General features: G+C 41.2%; 1 protein-coding gene across 4 annotated transcripts in view; it reads left to right on the top strand.

The window, feature by feature from the left end:
- Positions 1 to 19,111, top strand: part of kif5ab (kinesin family member 5A, b) — a 62,888-nt gene extending 43,777 nt beyond the window's left edge. The window contains exons 18-29 of one of the 4 annotated variants that reach the window (XM_085777611.1): positions 2,238 to 2,302; positions 4,177 to 4,286; positions 6,372 to 6,473; positions 6,984 to 7,044; positions 7,157 to 7,228; positions 7,404 to 7,508; positions 9,648 to 9,867; positions 11,428 to 11,685; positions 12,570 to 12,650; positions 14,690 to 14,717; positions 15,743 to 15,825; positions 17,623 to 19,111. In XM_085777611.1, the coding sequence (XP_085633737.1) occupies positions 2,238 to 2,302; positions 4,177 to 4,286; positions 6,372 to 6,473; positions 6,984 to 7,044; positions 7,157 to 7,228; positions 7,404 to 7,508; positions 9,648 to 9,867; positions 11,428 to 11,685; positions 12,570 to 12,650; positions 14,690 to 14,717; positions 15,743 to 15,812 (1,172 nt within the window). In that variant the 3' untranslated portion in view covers positions 15,813 to 15,825; positions 17,623 to 19,111. Of the gene's footprint in view, positions 1 to 2,237; positions 2,303 to 4,176; positions 4,287 to 6,371; positions 6,474 to 6,983; positions 7,045 to 7,156; positions 7,229 to 7,403; positions 7,509 to 9,647; positions 9,868 to 11,427; positions 11,699 to 12,569; positions 12,651 to 14,689; positions 14,718 to 15,712; positions 15,826 to 17,622 lie in introns of all 4 variants that reach the window. The other 3 variants (XM_085777609.1, XM_085777612.1, XM_085777610.1) reach the window with 3 other exon arrangements.
- The last annotated feature ends 274 nt before the right edge of the window (positions 19,112 to 19,385 follow it).

Below are 19,385 nucleotides of genomic sequence, written 5' to 3'. Positions count from 1 at the left end.
CAGTGACATAACTAACATGCTAATATTAAGAAGGTATAAGGTTAACTAATACCATGCTAACATTTGCTAATGAGCACTAATCATAGATCAGCATTGACTTGAGGTGGATGAAAATGTCATTAGTTTAGCAGCCAAACTAGTGGTAAAAGGACAATTCCGGGCAAATTAAATTTGTGGCTGTATTCCTAACATTTTAGGTCTAAAAGAAGGAATCTGAAGATTTTCAGTTTAATTGCTCCTGTTTTGTGGGAGTTGTGTCTGTCCCGGCAGCGATGAATGGGAACGGATGGAAGTTCCGCTGCTTAGGCTGTTTACATCCCTCAAAGCCGCATTTTTTTTCCACAGACAGCGTCAGATGGCTACTCAAACATGCACCAAGAAGTTAATGTACTTCAAGCAAGCCGACATGTTTGTAAAACTAGATCTGATTCAATGTCTCGCTGAGTCTCATGCGAGACCCAAGTTAACGCGCTTGTTGTGTTCACGTGCAGTCAGAAGCTCCCGTTTGTGTTTGCTGCCGTGGCGATGCGGGCACAGACACAACTACTGCAAAACAGGAGCAATTAAACTGAAAGTCTTGTTGAATTTGCCCGGAATTGTCCTTTAAATAAAAAGGATGATGGCTCCAAATGAAAAGTCACAAGATCAAGAAAATCATCCTCAAGAGACATCCATCCAATATTTGTTGTTGACACATTTGGCTCACAGCCCCAAATGTCAACCTCATGGTGGCACTAAAGACAAAGTCAAGGGAAGAATCATAGAGTCAGAAGGATACACACACCATCAGAGAACTATGATTCCACATGAGATGATGAGATATCACAGGAGAAGTGACAACCTCACACAAGAGACTAAGTCAGAGGAGCATCATTAAACCAACAGGTGGAGATTTGGAGATTCATCCTCTAAGCATTATTTCATGGCAATGCCTCAATAAGTTGGTTGTATGGACCAAAATGAAAACATCTGACATTCAGCTTTACACTAACACATCCAGAACATTTGTAACAATTCATGACTCCAGGTTTTGAGGTGAAATCTAGACAAACCTTAAATTCAAGGATTGAAATACTTAACCAAGCCAATAGCAAGAAGCACAAGAAAAAGAAAAATATCACTATGGTTGGATAAGCATAACAACACAATTATCAACAGGAAAACAGGCTCAGTAGGAATCCACATAAAGTAGTAATTCAAAGAAGAAAACTCTTTTGACTCGCCCACAAACATTTATAAGATGACATTGTGCTGAAGGGATTCAAATTATAAAGGATAATCTGATAAACACAGCATGACATTTCTACTCAGTGCACGGTGAAGGGCGATGTTTAGACTGATAGATCTTACTGAATTGCTGACTTGAGATGCCAAAGTCAAATTTGAGGTTAATGTTCTGACACAGTCGAACAAAATCACATCTGTACAAATGCGGAACGACAACGAACCCGTCACTGTGTCTCAACTCTCAACACGCTGCAACTGGAAGGAACTTCCCCTCTGCCTGAAACCATTAAAGTGGCTCCAGCAGGGAGCTCCGGCCTGTGCCAGCGGCCTCTCTGTGCTGTCAAGACAAAGAAAAACAAGAGTAAATGCTGATGAACAGCTTTGGCTCCCCATCGTTTCACAGCACCAGCACAAATAGATTAATGGTACATTTGAAACTGTGTGGTGTCCAACTAAATGCAGTTATTCCCAGGATACTGACACAATTCACAAATCCGGCCAAAGGCAGTTAAGTTCCTAAGGAGTCCCGCAGAACTGCATTAAATAACTGGTGGATTTAAGGGCAGGTAAATCAATTTTGGCTGTGCTCCACACCTGAGCCAGGGAGTCCTGCAGTCATTATTGAAATAGATTCATATGAAGTGCGGCAGGTCATGTTGATCACGCAGCCTGCTGTGAGGTGGAGAGTTCCCAATTTTCATCATCAGACTTGAGGAACAGCAGTGAGTCAACAACAGATCAGACCAGCATGACACAATAGCTGTCATTTGTAATAATAGATATTATTACACCCAAGGCACGGCTTGGGTCTCGCTGACCTCGCTGTCAACATCAAGCGCCGATACCGCCGTGCTGTCAAAGTCAGGTCACTGTCACCTCATCAGTGCGTTACTGCCTCTCTCTTCCTCTTGTGCCTTCTTATCTCTCTCCATCTTGGTTTCTCTTACCATCAATCTCTGTCTTTTTTCTCCTGTGTGTGTTTGTGTCGGGGGGGGGTGTGGGTGTTTCAGAGAGCTTGTCACACATGGCCAGAGGGGAGAATCACACGTCTGCCCAGGATTGCTGTGATATAAAGGTAGTCATGACTACAGTGAGAGCAACTTAATGTAATGACTTTTCATCACACTGCCTCAGCACTCAGCTAACTGCAGGTGTGCATGTGTGGATGTGATTTGCATGTGTGTCGGTCTGTGACAGTATCCATTTTTCATATATCGCTGCTGTGCTGTGGCTGCGCTGGCACATAGGCTGGTTACATGAGCTGAATGTTTCTGCATGTAAAGTACTGCCGGGCTGCAACTAACAGATATGTACATACAGAACTGTTTCATAATCAGTTTTTATCCTTTGTTTTTTACTTCTATTTTTTATGTGTCTTTTATTTCTGTTTTATACAGAATACATAAGCAACACATTCAGTGCTGTATTTTCAATTAGTTTTTTTTTTTGTTTTTTTTTTGTAAGAATTTGCCTCACATGAATGAGCAGCAGCTTGATGAATTTATGAACTGCTCCTTAAGTCAGTCTAACATTTGATTGTGTGGTCAGTTATTGTTCCCTGATGCATGTAAACTTACTTTTACTGTAGTAAAAGTGGGCCAATGTAATAAAAAAAAATTAGAACAAGCTTCCATGTAAGAACAAATATAGCATAACATAGGCTGGTTACATGAGCTCAGTGTTTCTGCATGTAAATTACTGCCAGGCTGCAACTAACAGATATGTACATATTTTGACACACAAGGAAATAGACTTTAACCTGAAAGTTCGATGAAAAAATTCCATTCCACTCTCGTATCATAATGATAAATCTGAAGCTACAGCCAGTGGCCTGAGATGCATTTTGCCCTATACACACTCATTGCAAAGAGCAGCATTGTTTGCAACATAAGCGCCTGTGCTGCTGCAAATGCAAATCCTTTTCTTCAGACATAAAGGAACATTGTTGGTACAAAAAACAAAACGTCATGCAGCCTTACCTCTGTTTGTGTTACTTCCAGGTTTGTATCACATATAGTGCACATATAGATGGCAGCTTTATCATATTTTTGGGCACAAATCCAGAAACCAACGACTGTACTGGAATATAACCAGGGCTTTTTTGTTTTCGGAAAATGCTCCATGTGAGTGTAACGAAGGGTCCGGGTGCACTCACCCATAAAGGACGTACAAACCAGACTGCCAAGCGGTCATTGACCTCTTGGCACAACGGTTTGCATCGTCGCCTGCCTGGGGGATACCAGGGTTCAAACCCCACCTGTGGCAGTCTGTACCCAAACACAACGCAGAGGGCCAGAAGATTAACATCGGCTACATGAGCTTGATGTAATGTAGTAACTAGTTTTTAATACATGACAGCCTTTTATCAGAAGCAGCCATCAGATTATGTTGCAATGGCAGGACCCAGGTGATATTGTATTTCACAGGTGCAAACTCCAAAATACCAAAAACTAACAATTAACACAGGATGAACCAAAGGTTGTTTTTTTTGTTTTTTTACGCTGTAGCTTAGTTCATAAATCCATTCTTAAATTAAGCATGCAACACGTGCAGTTTTCAGGTGCTGAACGCTTCTGTGCAACTGGCAGTGTTTGTTGTTTTCCATTATCTGCTTTTACTCGTGCACATGTTCACAAGTGTGTTTGTGCATGTCGTCGTGTGTATTTGTGTGTGAAATGCTCCAGTTTCATTAGCACATGTCACTTGATTCAGTGGCAGTGTGTGTGACACAGTCTGGTATGTGTGTATTTGTATTTGTGTGTGTCGAGTGCCTACGTTGCATTGCATGTCCATATGTGCACTGGAGTGTGTAATTTTCTCCTCTCTCCTGTAGTTATTTTGTTTTTCCCTTTGTTCCCACCTCTGGGCACTCTCTCTCTCTCTCTCTCTCTCTCTCTCATTATATACCCTGTGTATGTCTCTTACCCCCTCTTGTTGCTCATACCTCAGAGGGCTCTGGAGCAGCAGATGGAGTCACACCGTGAGGCGCACAGCAAACAGCTTGGCCGCCTGCGAGACGAGATCAATGAGAAGCAGAAGATCATCGACAATTTAACTGAGTCAGTATTTTACAGTTGAAATTCTTAAAAGTGCATAGGAGGGATAGAAGAAATGCACACAGGTATTATAAAACTGAGATGTCTAAGCAATTAAAATGAAAAGAAAGCATAAAAATTCACACAACATCATGGAAGAAGCATATGTACTTCCATATTTATGACTAGACTGTGGCAATATCTAAGCAGGTCGTACATGTTTCCAGAGGGAGACACCTTGCCTTCTCTGTCAGCTGCCTCTGGGCTCTAATCTGAAATTCAGTTCTACCCTCATAAGCAGTGTGAAATGCTAAAATCAGGGATACATGGTGTCAGTTGTCGAGTTCTTAAAAAAGTATGAGCCTTGCTCTAGTAGCTGCAGGAGGGGCTGGAATCAATATGTGTGGGTGGTTTACATGGTGAGGAAACTGCAGTGCGGGAGGACCTGAGCGCCAGGCTGCTGCTGAACCTCAGCATGAGGAGCCACTGGGCCGGACCGGCTCTGTGGAAAAACAGACCCCCCCTTCAGGTGCCCTCTTTTGAATACACTCTGTAGCAGGCGTGACCGTCTGGGAGCAGACAGCGGGACAGACAGTGGGACAGACCCTCTTGAGGGACTAAAGTACATTTCCCAGCTGTCCTGGGAGTGTTTATAACACCCAAGGGGGCAGCTGCACAGGATTCGGAAAGAAAAGATTTGGAGCTGCTCTGCACAGCCTGATTGGGATAAGCAGCTTGAAAATGGATGGATGGATGGATGGATGGATGGATGGATGGATGGATGGATGGATGGATGGATGGATGGATGGATGGATGGATGGATGGATGGATGGATGGATGGATGGATGGATGATTTCAGTGAGGTGGAAAGCATCTGAAATAAGAGCAGGGTGGCCCTTTAGATCCTTTAACCTTTGTCTTATGTTAGCTTTCTGCTATCACCTTAGGGTCAGTTTAAATCAGCTGTAAAATACACTAATAACATTTTTTTCATCCAATTTGTTTTTCTTCACTTGGTTACATTATGAGGCTTCCTTGTCCACGAGAATATTAGTTTTAATATTTTTTATGTGGGCCTCGGGGTCTTTTTTGTCAGTATACCCCTTGACTTCAATTGAACCTTCCTCTTGTCAGCTTTCTGCTTCCATCTCTTGTGTTCGGGTCGGTTGTGACCAAAGTTTTAAATCAGCTATAAAACACACTAAAAACAATTATTTATCATCTCATTTGTTTCTCATCTCTTGGTTATGTTGTTAGGCTTCCTTATCCATGAAAAGGTTGGTTTTGCACTTATGATTCCAGTTTAAACTCTCATTATTGTTCTTATAGTTATAACCGGGTCAAAATTGACCCTAACACCACAAATGTCATAATTTTAACCAGAGCATTTTAGAATTTAAAACCTGAAAACGGGTCACTGGTGACCCAAACACAAGAGAGGAAGAGGAAGGCTAACAGCACAGGAAAAGCATGTATACACTAATGTTCTCCATATATTGAAGGGTTAGGAAAAATGAAAATAAATGGTTAATGGTTTATTTAGAGTGAGTACAGATATGCACATTTAGCTCTATAGTCTTTAAAACCTGTAAGTGTCTGTTCCCTAACCCGACACTCCCATACAGTCGTGTAGTTTTGACCTAATAACACACTTTGGTCACTCGTGTACCCCTGTGGTTTGCTAAATGTGTGGCAAGTGCTCTTATGTGATGTTAGGGCAAAAATAAATCCTTTCCCTGCACCTAGAAATAGTGGCTCTTCATCACTTTTGCTCCTGCTGCTTTTAAAGTCAGCGCACAGCATCTCCCCTTTAGACTTGGGGAAAGACAATCTTTATTCACACATGACAGTGAGGTGGTACCAATCATCCTATGAAATTGAATTTTTTTTCAACCTGAAAGCCTCACAGATGACATCCTGTGATTTTTCTTTTACATAGGTAGATGAAATACACAGTGGTTAGATTCTGTTATGGCTATGGAGTTTCAGTAAGTGGAATACAAAGGTGCTGCCCTCTATTCCCTCTATAAGTGCTGTTACAGATTCTTTTACTTATAAAGTGAACCCCTGAGTGAGCCAGTTGTGACTTTTTTTTTTCTTTTTTTTTAGCTGTAACCAGAAGCAGCAGCTGGAGTTGGAGCAACTGCACGATGACTTTGAACGTCTCAGGGCCCGAGAGCATCACAAGAGCCGGCAGCTGGAGGAACTGACGTGAGTCTGTGCTTTACTGTCCTGGCCATCTTTCAAACACTTCACCATATGGAAGCCTGGGGGCGAGCTGCCCCTTCTGATTCACATCTTCCACGTCTCTCTGTCATTTGTCTCCCTTTTGTCTATTTATTTTCCTCTCGCGCTGCAGCTCTGACTGCCATTCTATTTACACTGAGCTGCTTTACGGATTCTGGCTAAAATTAGTTGGAGGCTAGCCCTGTTAACCCCCTCTTTGCCTATTTCCCTTTATCTTTTTGTGCTGTCTTACTCATTTTGCATCTCCATTATTGGGTTTTGGAACAAGGTAGCAGCTGGCTGTTAATAAGCCCCTTTCTGGGCTGACCTTTGCAGCATATTGCATCAGATGGCAGCTGGATAACGACCCAGGAACAGGGGCCGACAGTTGCGTGCAGCATTAATTCTTTGTTTATAAATGATCCTGGCAACAACTTGATAATTATTTGGGTGATGAGAATTTCCTTTGTAATTTTCTATCTGTTTTGTTTATAGATTTCTCAATGAGAGACACGAGCAGTCAAAGCAGGACCTCAAAGGGCTGGAGGAGACTGTTGTAAGTCACTATTTGCTGTCACGATTCACTCGGCTCCATCAGAGGCCACTGGTCTACTAAATACACTCAAACTGTTTTGACCGCACCGTTTCCTTCTCTCCTCACACTGTAGGCTCGTGAGCTCCACACCCTGCACAACCTCCGCAAGCTTTTTGTTCAAGACCTCACGACTCGAGTTAGAAAAGTAAGCCAGACGTCATGGAGTTACACAACACACATCAAAGCTTTAATTTCTCACATAATATAACCATTGTAGGTAGAGTACATGCGACTCTACCTAGACTGTAGGAAAATGACTTTCTTTATACCTGCCTCAGTGTTTTTCACAACACTGAAAGATGTCTTGTTTCTGCTGACAGAGTGCAGGGATGGAGCCTGATGATACTGGGGGATATATCACCCAGAAACAGAAGATTTCCTTTCTTGAAAACAACCTGGACCAGCTTACAAAAGTTCACAAACAGGTACCATCAAGCAGCAGATATAAAAACTGCAGGGTTTATAGACAGAGAACAGCATTTCTCCTGTTCACCACCACCTCTTTAAAAGGACAAATGGCCTCTCTTTACCTCAACCTGGAGGCTTGGCACAGCAGTGAGGAAGAAGTGTCTTGCCTAGATAGAATATACGGGGGGAGAAAAACAGTAATCCAAATTAAAAAACGCAGCAGTGTGCACTGTTTGTCATCACTCTCCTATGGACTTTAGTAACAGGAGCACCATCAATCATCTTGCTACAGTAGCTTCAAATGAAAGTCTCCTTGAAAACAGAGCAGCAGGAGGTGTTAAACCGCGCTGCCTTCATGGAGACAGAGCCATAAAACTGTTGCTCAGATTTGAAATGAATTCATCCTCATGCAGGTGCACACAAGCATGCTTAGTCTCTTTCTCTTTAGACGACAAACACACAGGTTACCTTGGGTGCAAAAATATAAAACACACACATACACTTTATTTCAAGTTCTCAAATGGACTACAGCAGTGGACTAAATGTTGATGTGCTGAATGCTCTGCAGAGTGGCACATACACTCGGGCAGACAGATTGGTGAGCCCTGCACTGCAGCAGTTTGTCAGGCAGAAAACCAATCCTAAAGCGGCTGCTGGGAGACCCCTATCCCATCCACCACCCGCTGATACTGTGGGGATATAAGACCAAAGTCAGGGCCATAAATCAGAAAACTCCCAATGGAAAACGTTAAGTCTCCCACTGACAGCCAGTGGACAGTGCGCTGTGGCAACATATGAGTTCCTCTGCACCAGCTAAGATAATAATAGTACTAATGTCTGTCTATCCATCTATCCTCACATATAGAACGATGATGATTTCTCTTATAACATCACTTACTTTCTCACCACAAAACAATGCTCACGCAGAGCCAATCCCCCTGAGTCCTTTGCCAGCCATGCCTGTTAGATAACTTTAGCGCTTTACTAAACCTTGCACGTCTTGTACTCAGTATCTCTGCAGGGTGTGGATTAGGTTCCATGATCACGTACTGTAGCAACACACTGTCTATGTTCAAGGTGCTGACTCATGGATCACTAACTTTTATTTTTTCCCCATATAGGAAACATAAGGCGCATGTGTGCAGCGATGTAAAATCAATACATCTGCACATTCATTTTGGTCCATGGGATTTAACACAAATAAAGAAAAACATTTCTGGAATATTTTTACATTACAGGATAGATTTTGCCCTACTGACTGATAGAGTTGATTATTAAATAGATTATGTACTGCAATTTATCACCTTTTTTTTAGGTGCTTTCACATTGAAACTGGATGGGAAAAAGTTATGTCTTCTTTGCTCACTGTTAAGTTGTTGAATAGAACTATTGGTAACACGCCTATCTCTAAAATGCAGTTATAGCACTGTATAACTTATAAACACTCATAAATGATCATAATGCTTTATAACAATAATCATAACACACTATAAAGCATTTTATCATGACTTATAAGGTCAAGTATTATAATGCGTTATAATTGTTAGTAACTCACTGACAATGCCTACATTGATAATACATTATAAATATAGTTATAATGTGTTATAATTGGCTTATAAACGTGTATAACTATCATTATAAACAATCATTAATTATCATAAGGGTTTATAACAATAAGCATAACACATCATAGAGCATTTTACAATGGCTTATAAGGTCAAGTATTATAATACTGTGGGCATTGTCAGCGAATTACTAATAATACTGGTAATGTATTATAATACCTGACCTTATAAGTCATGATAAAATGCTTTATAGTGTGTTATGATTATTGTTATAAAGGACTATGATAATTTATGAGTATTTATAACTATAGTTATACAGTGCTATAACTGCATTATAACTCATTATAAGTATGGTTATAATGCGTTACAGAGATAGGCATCAAATAAAGTGTTACTGAATTATTTTAGCAACTAGTGTCTGAACAGTTAATCAGTGTTAATTACTTTCCATCCTTTCTGTTAGCTTGTTAGCTTAAAGCCAAAACCCAAATCAGTTTTTCGTGAAAAGTACTGTTACACAAGTCTGTGTATGTTGCCAATAGTGATGAGGCTGGTTCTGAGTGTTCTTGTGTGTGTGTGTGTGTGTTACAGCTGGTGCGTGACAATGCAGATCTTCGCTGTGAGCTTCCAAAACTGGAGAAACGTCTTAGGTCTACAGCTGAGCGCGTTAAGGCGCTGGAAGGGGCTTTGAAGGAGGCGAAGGAAGGAGCCATGAAGGACCGCCACCGCTACCAGCAGGAGGTGGAGCGGATCAAAGACGTCATGATTAGGGCCCGCAATCCCTTCCGCCGGCCCCATGCCGCACAGATAGGTAACACATACGTACACCTCATTCACAGTTTAAAATGAATGAATGATGAATACAGAAAGAATTAATGATAACAAAGTATTGTATTGTAGTTGGTAGGCGGGCAGTGATACATTGCATCCATCCATTAATTTCAGTCTGATCGGTGGATGTTGTCATCTTTTATTCAAATACTGTTCCTACAGTACACTGCTCCACTGTTGAGGACGTTTATTGCCTTCCAGGTCTTGCAATTAAGTCCACAATCAGATCAAACACATATCAACAACCATTTCCATTTAATTTTATGTAGTCCAATTACACTTTTTCTCATTTGCTTAAGTACTTTTCAAAGAAAACATAAAATGCAATCATCACAGCAGTTCACACTGCTGCAGTACACCTCAAAAAGTGGTGAGTCATACACTAAAATGAAGTAAATTCATTGAGCAGTGCATCTTAGCTCCCTTTCCTCATTTCCTAAATGAAGGTGGTGCATGTGGAAGCAATGCTAGGATCAAGTCCACTGAAAATTCTGTTACTTTATTTTATCTCAAGTAATTTGATTTTACAATACCCGGTGGTACAGTCTAATTTCCCTGCAGCCAACAGAAGGATTTCCATCAAAACACAAACCTTAGCTTCAGCAAACCACATTTCTTATCGCATGAATCTGACGAAAGCAAGGGGATTGGAAAATTCATTGTAAATTCAAGACAAATAAAGAGAAATGTTGCACCATTCCTATCAGTTATTGCAGCAGCGTTTTTATAAAATACAATGTTAAAATGTAAATTTTCTCCACCACAATCCCAATGTGTTACTGTAGGTTCCCGCATGTAAACACTACTTCACTTCTGATACCGCTCCACGTAATACACTGTGAGAGAAAAGCTTTTCCCGTGAAGCAACAATCCCCTCCATTTCTCTGTTGTGATTCCTCACAGGCAAGTCCATTGTTGGATTTGCTGCCCTCACTGCTCTTAGAAATTTTTCCTTCCCCTCACCAGATTGCCATCACTTCTTACACCTGCTGGAGTTAGCCACTGTCCTCGCTCTGACAGAGTTTTCTGTATTTAATCTTGTTCCATATTCAGCACCTGAAACCACCAGAGACTCATGTTCACCCCTGTGGACATATAAACATGTTTCAGTGCTAAATTAAGTTAAATTAAAGTGTTAAGTTGCCATAAAATGAGAGCTGATTCGTCATCGTTCCAGCATTTGAAAAGTTATGAAAGACAATAACAATGCTCTTTTGAGAGAATAAAAATTGATTAGAAAAGCAGTTTAATCACTAACTCACTTCATCACTGGTTCGGTTGAACATGATTTCTCTTCTACATTTTGATTCCTCTGTGAAATAAATGAGAGAAAATGAGCTATTGATTTGAAAGATCATTTGACAAATTAAACCATAGCAACTAGGATACTTTTCTGTCCAATATATTCTCCGTAAAAGGTTTTATTTTGTGCCACAGTGGACCGTTAAGCACCAACCCTCTACATAAACAAATATGTTTTGGTCTTTTCTGGATGAATGAATCAATCAATAATAGATCAATCCTCTGTTATCTCTCTCAGCCAAGCCTGTGCGTCCTGGCCACTGCTCTCCCACCAATCCCTTCTTCATCCGAGGCTACAGCGATCACCCTGTTGCCTTCAGCAATGCAGCTTTCCACAACAGTAACAACCAACAAGCAGCAGCTGCTCCTTCTGCTCCTGCAACTCCAGAGGACGATGAACCCCGGGTACCGGAGGCCAGCTCCAACCAGAACAGCCCAGTCAAACACCCCGCCCCCCAAAACAACGATGCACACGACAACGACAACGACAATGCCACTCAGAACAACATGTGAGTTAATACAGTAGCACTGTGTTTGATCACTGAGCAATATTCTGCATGTAATTATCATACCACTACCTGTACTAATTGTTTGGACTAATCTTAAAGGGATAGTTCAATATTTTGGCAAATTGGCCCATTGCCATAATCCCTATATAGTTTTAGGAGTAGGTTTGTTACCTTTACAGTACCTTTAACTCCGTCTCGTAACATTTCGTTATTATCTCATAGTGGGGTGAATGTGCAGGTCACAACTTGTCCACCAGAGCGTTTTGGAGTTGTTGGATTGTGTGTTTGATGAGTTTGATGAGGGAAACCAAGAAATCCCATTAGTCTCCGTAGTGTAGCTCTGAGCAGCTTGCGGCTCTGCTCTGCCGTTCTAAAAATAGCTTGCATCGATAATAATTAAAGGTTATGAACCTACTCCTAAAACCATAGAGATTATGGCAATGGGCCAATTTGCCAAAATGTTGAACTATCCCTTTAACTCAATGTCCATTTATTAGCTTTTCCCCAATCCTTTAAATCATGTCCCACTTTCAGTACCTTGGATGTTTAGTTTAATCGAATAATTTTAACTCAAGGTCCACCCACCAGCTTGTTCCAGCTTCTCATCTAGTTGATTATGGACATAGGTTTTCTTCAGGTCCTTTCAATCTCATCTAAATTCCTGTTCAAACTTGGCACTTACTTCCCAAGGCATCAGTAAGGACAAAACAATTTGAACTCAAGCCTTTTTTTCTGTGCTAATCTTGGACAATGATAAGTTATTTGACAAAATGTGCTGTAGATTTTAGTTGCAATTTTATTTTAGGTTTAATTCTAAAAGATATAAGATTTTGAAATGGACCTGTCGTAGCTACACTGACTCACAAGTCACTTTGTGCTCTTTGCAGGCTCCCAGCTGAACCCGCAAGCCAAGCAGGCAACAGCACTGCAGAGATGCTCGATTCGGAAAACGGTGAGGCAGCCTGTTAAAATAATGAGAAATGTTATAATCATGATCAGTGGGGGGTAAATTCACTTATTTTTTATGACCCTTTATTTCAGTGATTGCTGTTTTGCCACCAGTCATTATGTTTGAATGTTGTTTTATACTCTCACTGAGTGCTGGCTGTTAAACCAGTTTACAGTGATTACCCTACTGCTATGATAACAACTCAACCTGCTTCCTTTTTTATTTTTTTGATTGTTTATCTCTTGTAGTCAGAATATTTTAACTGTAATTCTGAGCCACTGATGAGTTAGTAGGCGGAGGAGGAGGAGGTTTCAATGTTACTTAATGTTCTTTGGATAAAGTGTCCATATATCAGTAGGACGCAGACTGTGATCAAGACTTAGCAAGAAAAAAACAGTTAATTATAAGATACCATACTGCTGCTTGAAGACTTTGTGCACCTTTATATTTGTGCGTGCGTGTGTGTGTTTTTGTCTATCAGCAACAGGGCTCTGGAGGAGATAGATTAGTCTTGCCAGTGTCATTACTCAGCCAGACAGATAGCTGGCCAGACAGGCTGAGTGCACACCTCAGCCTCTGACCCAGCGATGACAGCTGTAGAGTTGTGTAATACCACCACACCTCTTTGACTCTCCAGGAATATCAATAAAAATCAGAAACAGTCTTGGAGCCAATATGTCAGCCCCGCTGCAACAGTTCTTGCCTTTTATTAAATATTAGATATCACTGATGTTGCCCTCAGTGAGCCCTTAAAGGATTTAATCAGGCTGGATTTACTTCTTATATTCTGTAATGTCCTCTGAAGTCGAGATACACTGCTCCATCAATTTCAATAAGAGCCTGCATCTTCTGTACGCCATTTCTATTTTCTGTTGAGACGTTGGCTCTGCATTTTTTTGTCATTTCTTTCAAGAGGGAGGGGGTCAGAGTTTCATTAACTGTCACAATATTTTTTTTTCTACTTAGAAGATTAAACACACCAGTCTTATAATCCAGTCAAGCATGAGGTCCCTCGATAGTAGCCAACTCATCAAACTGCACACATTTTATGTAAACTTGCCTCCATGAATAACAACGGATATATTCGCACACGTCTCACTTGCTGTAGATTGACTGCCAACGGAAACTTGGTTATGTCCGGGTGTCAGTACGCTTCGTCACGTTAAAACACCAAGTGAATATTTTGTGTAATGGATTCATGGGAGAGAGTTTAGGGAGAGCGCAGGCCTCTTAAGAATTGTACAAATCCACTGGCTGCTTGAGATAGGACGACATTTAACACAGCACAAAACACATTGGTGCATTAATTCAGTTCATTAGCCACCACAGACTTTAACAATGATCTCAGCACTACAAACAGAGCCATCCTGGAAGACCCTGTTCCCCGTCTAAAGAGCTGCTCTGCTGCACCGTTGGTCTAACTGTAAAGAAAGTTAAGAGGCTTTACGAGGAAGATCTCTATATGGGATCTTCTAACACTCATGGTACTTTGCTATTTTTGCTATTACGCCGATAGTATCGAGTAGCAGAAGTGACGTTTTCCCCATCAAAGAAATGGCATTTATCATGTGTAAAATGGCCCATGTTTATGAGCAACCTGTCACAGTTGTGGAAATAATGTCCCGTCCATGACAGCATGGATCATTTGTTCACCCAGCGAGTTATGGTCCATGTATGATGTCCATACATAGCAATAGAAGAGGTGATGGATGGTTACAAAAGGTAGAAAGACGTGGGTTTTTTTTAGTTTTTTTACCCAAAGACAATCTTTTACTAGTTTTTGCTGTCTTAGATCTATAAAATGCTGGTTTGTTTTTTAAATGCACTGACAAACGCCCTATTTCGTAATTTATGTGAGGACACATTATGCAGCTGCTTGTTCCAAAGTCATCTGTTTCCAGTTGCTTTGGGCTGTTTCAGTTAAACCCATATGTGTCTGTGATAAAACCCACTGCTTCCCAACTTTACGCACCACCGACCCCCTCACTGTGCACCTCACTGTGCACCTGCCTGCCTCCTCATGCACCTCTTTCTGTCCACAGGAAACACCACAGATATCAATGACAACAGGTAAGACCATGCCAGTGCACCCTATTTGATTACTGCACAACACCTGCTGCTCTCTGTTGCTGTATTTGCTGTAGGCTTTCATGTTGTCATAGGAACAGATTCATTTTGAGGTTCATTTGTAGTTGCCTGTTCTGGACCAGCAACATTTTGGCTTTAACTGAAGTTCCTGAAATGATTTCTTTAAAGGGACATTGTGTATTTTCCCCTGTTATCTATTCACGAAAAACGATTATTTCGTTCAAAAGTATGTTTTTCATTAATCAGTAATCCCCCCCATCAACAAACTGAAGTGTTCCTTTCAGCTCTGAATTTGCCGTTCATATCATTCATATCTACATGGAGCGGGTAAGCTCGGTGCTGGCTGCCATGTGGTGTCGCCATGTTTTCACTGATGCTGCATTCACGTGCAGTCGGGCAGACGGATGTTGGTAACAAACCAGATGTTATTTTAGTCACAGAAGTCGAGAGAAAGCTGGTAGAACGTGGGTCAGGTAAACAATACGACATCACCATGACAACATATTGTCACGTGTATTGTTTTGCCTCGTGCTGACGGACCACTTGTTTACATAGAGGCTTGTTTATGCCGTTACGTGCAGCGGCTGTCGTCCGTCTGCCGTCTGCCCAATTTCACGTGAATGCAGCATGAAAAATTTGATTGAGTTGCTTGCGATATACAACCGCAACGCTAGATGGGAGTAATTCCTACACAATGTACCTTTAAATCATAAATGACTGGTTTTACATTAATGTCAAAGCTAAAAGCAATTAACTTGATTCTGTATAGAACATGATTTAAGATGGCACTGCCACATTGACCCCGCATGCACTGATTTCCCTTGTGTTTTAAGACCAGTTACTGTAGCTTCACTGATTTGCCTCCCTCACTGCTGTGTCTCTCTGCTCCATCGCTGCCCCCTTGTTGCTGTCACTGCTACTGCTGCTGCTGCTGCTGCTGCTGCTGCTGCTGCTGGTGATGATGCTGCGTTGGGTAGCATGTGTCTGAATGTGAATTCTGTGTCCAGAACTGACGTCTGTGACAATCAGGGTCCTGCCAAACTCTACAGTCTGCAGCCAGAGGCCTCAGCCAGCTAATAGTCCAGAGCAGGTAAGAACACAGACACATGCCAGTGAGTGGGATTTATTATTTGTTACAGAAAACAGATGCATGAAACGTATCCAATTGTGTTCCAATTAAAAATCAGAGCATGGCTCCATTGAATCTACTCTTAGTTCTGCAATATTACCTTTATAAACACCGCACTCTACGGGAAACCTTACCGATAAAACTAAGGGAGCCAAACTGCTAGTTTTGGTTGTCAGTCTATTTGGAGTGCACCTGAGAACATGGACTTAAAAAGATGCCAGTAACCACATATAAAATTCAATTTAATATGAATAGAAATCCAAGAAAAACACAAGTCCATTTCAGAAAAGCAATTTCCTAACCCTCCTCCCTTGCTAACTAGGCTACGTCAAATCTCACTTGACTGTATCTTACAAATTGTGGAAGGTTTTGCAATACCAGCGGGACTCATTGATGTTAATGTATTGGTCTGATATAAGCCGTTTGTTTTGATTAGAGCAATGTGTTAACAAGGAAATGGAGCTCTGCAACCATCAAAGGCAATATAGTTAATGGATGGATGGATGGAAATTAATGTTGCAAACTGCAGCCTGCATATTGAAACAGGACCCCGGGCATTAAAATAGTGCGTCAGGTCTGCTTTGGTCTATACTGCATACAGTCTTCACACAACCATGACAAATTACAACCCGAAAGCTTAAATTTGCCCATAGGCATTCCATTATTATTAGTAGTAGTATTAGTATTGCTACGGTTATTCATACAGTTGGTATAGACATGTGGCTCTGGCTCTAATGTAATTCCTGCAGAAAATGTATTGCTATTACATGATCTATATTCCCTTTTTATAGAAAAGAATAGGTCAGAGGAAAAAATCCTTACAAGTCTGCCTGTCATACTTTAGTGCAACATCTCCTATAGTCATAGTGGCCATTAGGATGTAAAATTTAAAGAGCTACCTTTCCGAGGAGACCACGGATATGACTCAAATCTAAAGGATTGAAGAACAATAACCCGTTTTTATATTGGGAGTATTATTTTCAGGCTTGTAGACCCGGTCTTATGAAACATCACTATGAGTTTAGAGGCTGTCTGGGCTCATCTCTCTGCTGCTCCAGGACTTTACAGCTGTAAGCCTGCCAGGATGAAAGAAGAGATTTTTTTTTCCGGGGGCCTCCCACACTAAAAATACCTACACTCAGTGTGAAACACTTTTCAAAAAAAACACCCAACAAACAGCATCTGTCTCAGATCAGCATTCGGTTTTTTTCAGAGGTGGGGGGGATTATTTCATAAATCCCAGCTGAGAGTTAAAGATTATACAATGTTACACACGCTGCCCCTGGAAAGACCCATCTGAGAAAAATCTCCCTTTGTCTTATCTTCAGACCAATATATTTGGTGTCAGGGGTGGAAGTAAATTCACTTGTTAGAGTGAATCGGCCTCAATGGGAAACTTAAAAATATCACAGCAAGAGTACCACTTTGTAACTTTTATGTGATGACATCTAAGTGATCGATCTCATTTTTCAGGCTATTACAGAATTTTCTGCTGAGCAAATATATGTTTTTACATCCTATGAAGTCCAAATGTGGCCCCAGAGTTTCAGTTTTCAAACACAGCATAAGTTTCAGTGTAGGAACCAGAAATAAAATGACTTGTGACGTGCTCCTTCTGGCGATGTTGGCATGACTCACTGGCTGCTGTCTCTTCTTTTCTGCCATCTTTCGCTTTGCCTGTTTCTCTCAAATGTGTCTGACTGCCGCTCTTACTTTCTATTTCTCTTTCTCTCTCTCTCTCTCTCTCTCTCTCTCCAGGCGGGCGTCTTTTCCGAAGCCTCCTCTGTAAATCTGCATGCAGCCGATCACAGTCCCCCCTGATTCCCCTTCGTCTCCCATCCCCTCCTGTAAACAGACCTTTATCTCCCGTGTCCCTTTTCCTCCTCCTGCTTGCTCCTCTGCCACCCATTCTCCTTCCTGTACAATGATGTGCGGGGGTGTGTGTGTGTGTTATCACTTTGGCAAGCAACTGCATCTCAGACACCTGACCTGGCAGCTTACACCTTGCATCTGCTCCCCGATGACTTGGAATACAAAGGGACCACAAATAGATAGATGGGGAAGAGAAGGTGCAGTGATGCAGGCGACCACTAGTCTGTGCTGTTTGTCGCAGTGACCGTATCACAGTGGACATAAAAGGAGGTAAACCGAATCATTATTCTTCTTAAACGTGAGTTTGGATCAGAAATCTTCAACTGTGTTAAACAACATGGAAACAGTGTGAACTTGAAGCCACTTTACTCATATTTATAGCTGAACCGTGCATGTTGATCTGTCACGTTGATCTTCAGCTTCTCTTGGAAAATAACAGAAGAAAACAAGACTGTCATGAAATGTTCCAGTCTAAACACCAGTGCAGAGGAGCCTCTGTGAGTTAGTGCAAATGGAATAAATGCTCTTAAAAATGAGTTGTGCGTGAACAATAAGTCCAACAATCTTCTTTGTTATTGCCAACAAATTCCAAGAAAAAAACAAAATCCAACAAAACCTTAGTGTTTCTTCACATCCTCTGACTTCCCCCAGGCCGTCTGCGGCTCTCAGCCCTTTAGCCTGTTTGTTCCTGCTGATGACATAAATTTTTAAAAACAGGCCAAGAATATATTTTTTTCTTCTTTTTTTTTTAGCAAGGATTACTCAAACTGCAGTAAATTATAATGCATTTTGTTAAGGACTATTTCCAGCCGGGGATTAATAGACGTTTAGTGCTGTGGTGAGCATTTCCAGCAGCACCATGGTGCATGTGGCACTGACTCAGAGTAAAACTGCAGTGCCCATGTTTTGTTGTTTTGTTTGTTGACACATATTAACCACACAACATTGTGGTTCATTAATGTGCACAGTGTCACATCAAGCCGTCCTCTGGCAAGTTGTAGATCACAGTTTTCATAAGGAACCCTTTGAATCTTGAAGCTTCACATCACGTAGCGTGACTATCACACCAAGAACAGGACGAACCCTCCTGCTCATGAAGAAGTCGCTTAAAATAAAATACTCAAATATTCAGCAGCAAACATTGCTCCTCACGGTGTGTCTGCCTTTTGTGACGCGTCACTTGCTTTAACTGGGTTGAAGAGCGACTGCATCTGAACCATAAGTAACAAGAATTGTGATTGTTTTGAAGAGACTGATTGTGTTAAAGGAAAGAGATTTCTAAGCTGTAAATTCTCCCTAAAAAAAAACACTACCTGACAGGGATCATCTGTGACATACTCAGAAATTGTCATGTCATCCAAGAGCATGGCAGAGTAAAAAAAAAAAAAAAAAAAAAAAAATGTGTAGCAACTATTTTTATACAGCTAGTTCTAGTTTGAAAAAAGAAATATATATTTATCCTTTGCTCTGTTTGAAATGTTTATTTATTTGGTCTTTTCATGTATGTTATGTATTTTTGTGACATGTATTTCAGAGTGGTAAGGATTTCAGATTTCCAGTGTGATGTCACTGAATGAAAATGGGTGCACGTGAGCAGCTGCTGCTCCAAAATGAATTGGTTTAGGAGATGACTAATCCCACGCTTCTTT

This window comes from Trachurus japonicus, chromosome 5 (assembly GCF_045865225.1).
Source record: "Trachurus japonicus isolate A0001 chromosome 5, Traja_1.0".
NCBI lineage: Eukaryota > Metazoa > Chordata > Actinopteri > Carangiformes > Carangidae > Trachurus > Trachurus japonicus.
This window is presented reverse-complemented; position numbering and strand designations above follow the sequence as displayed.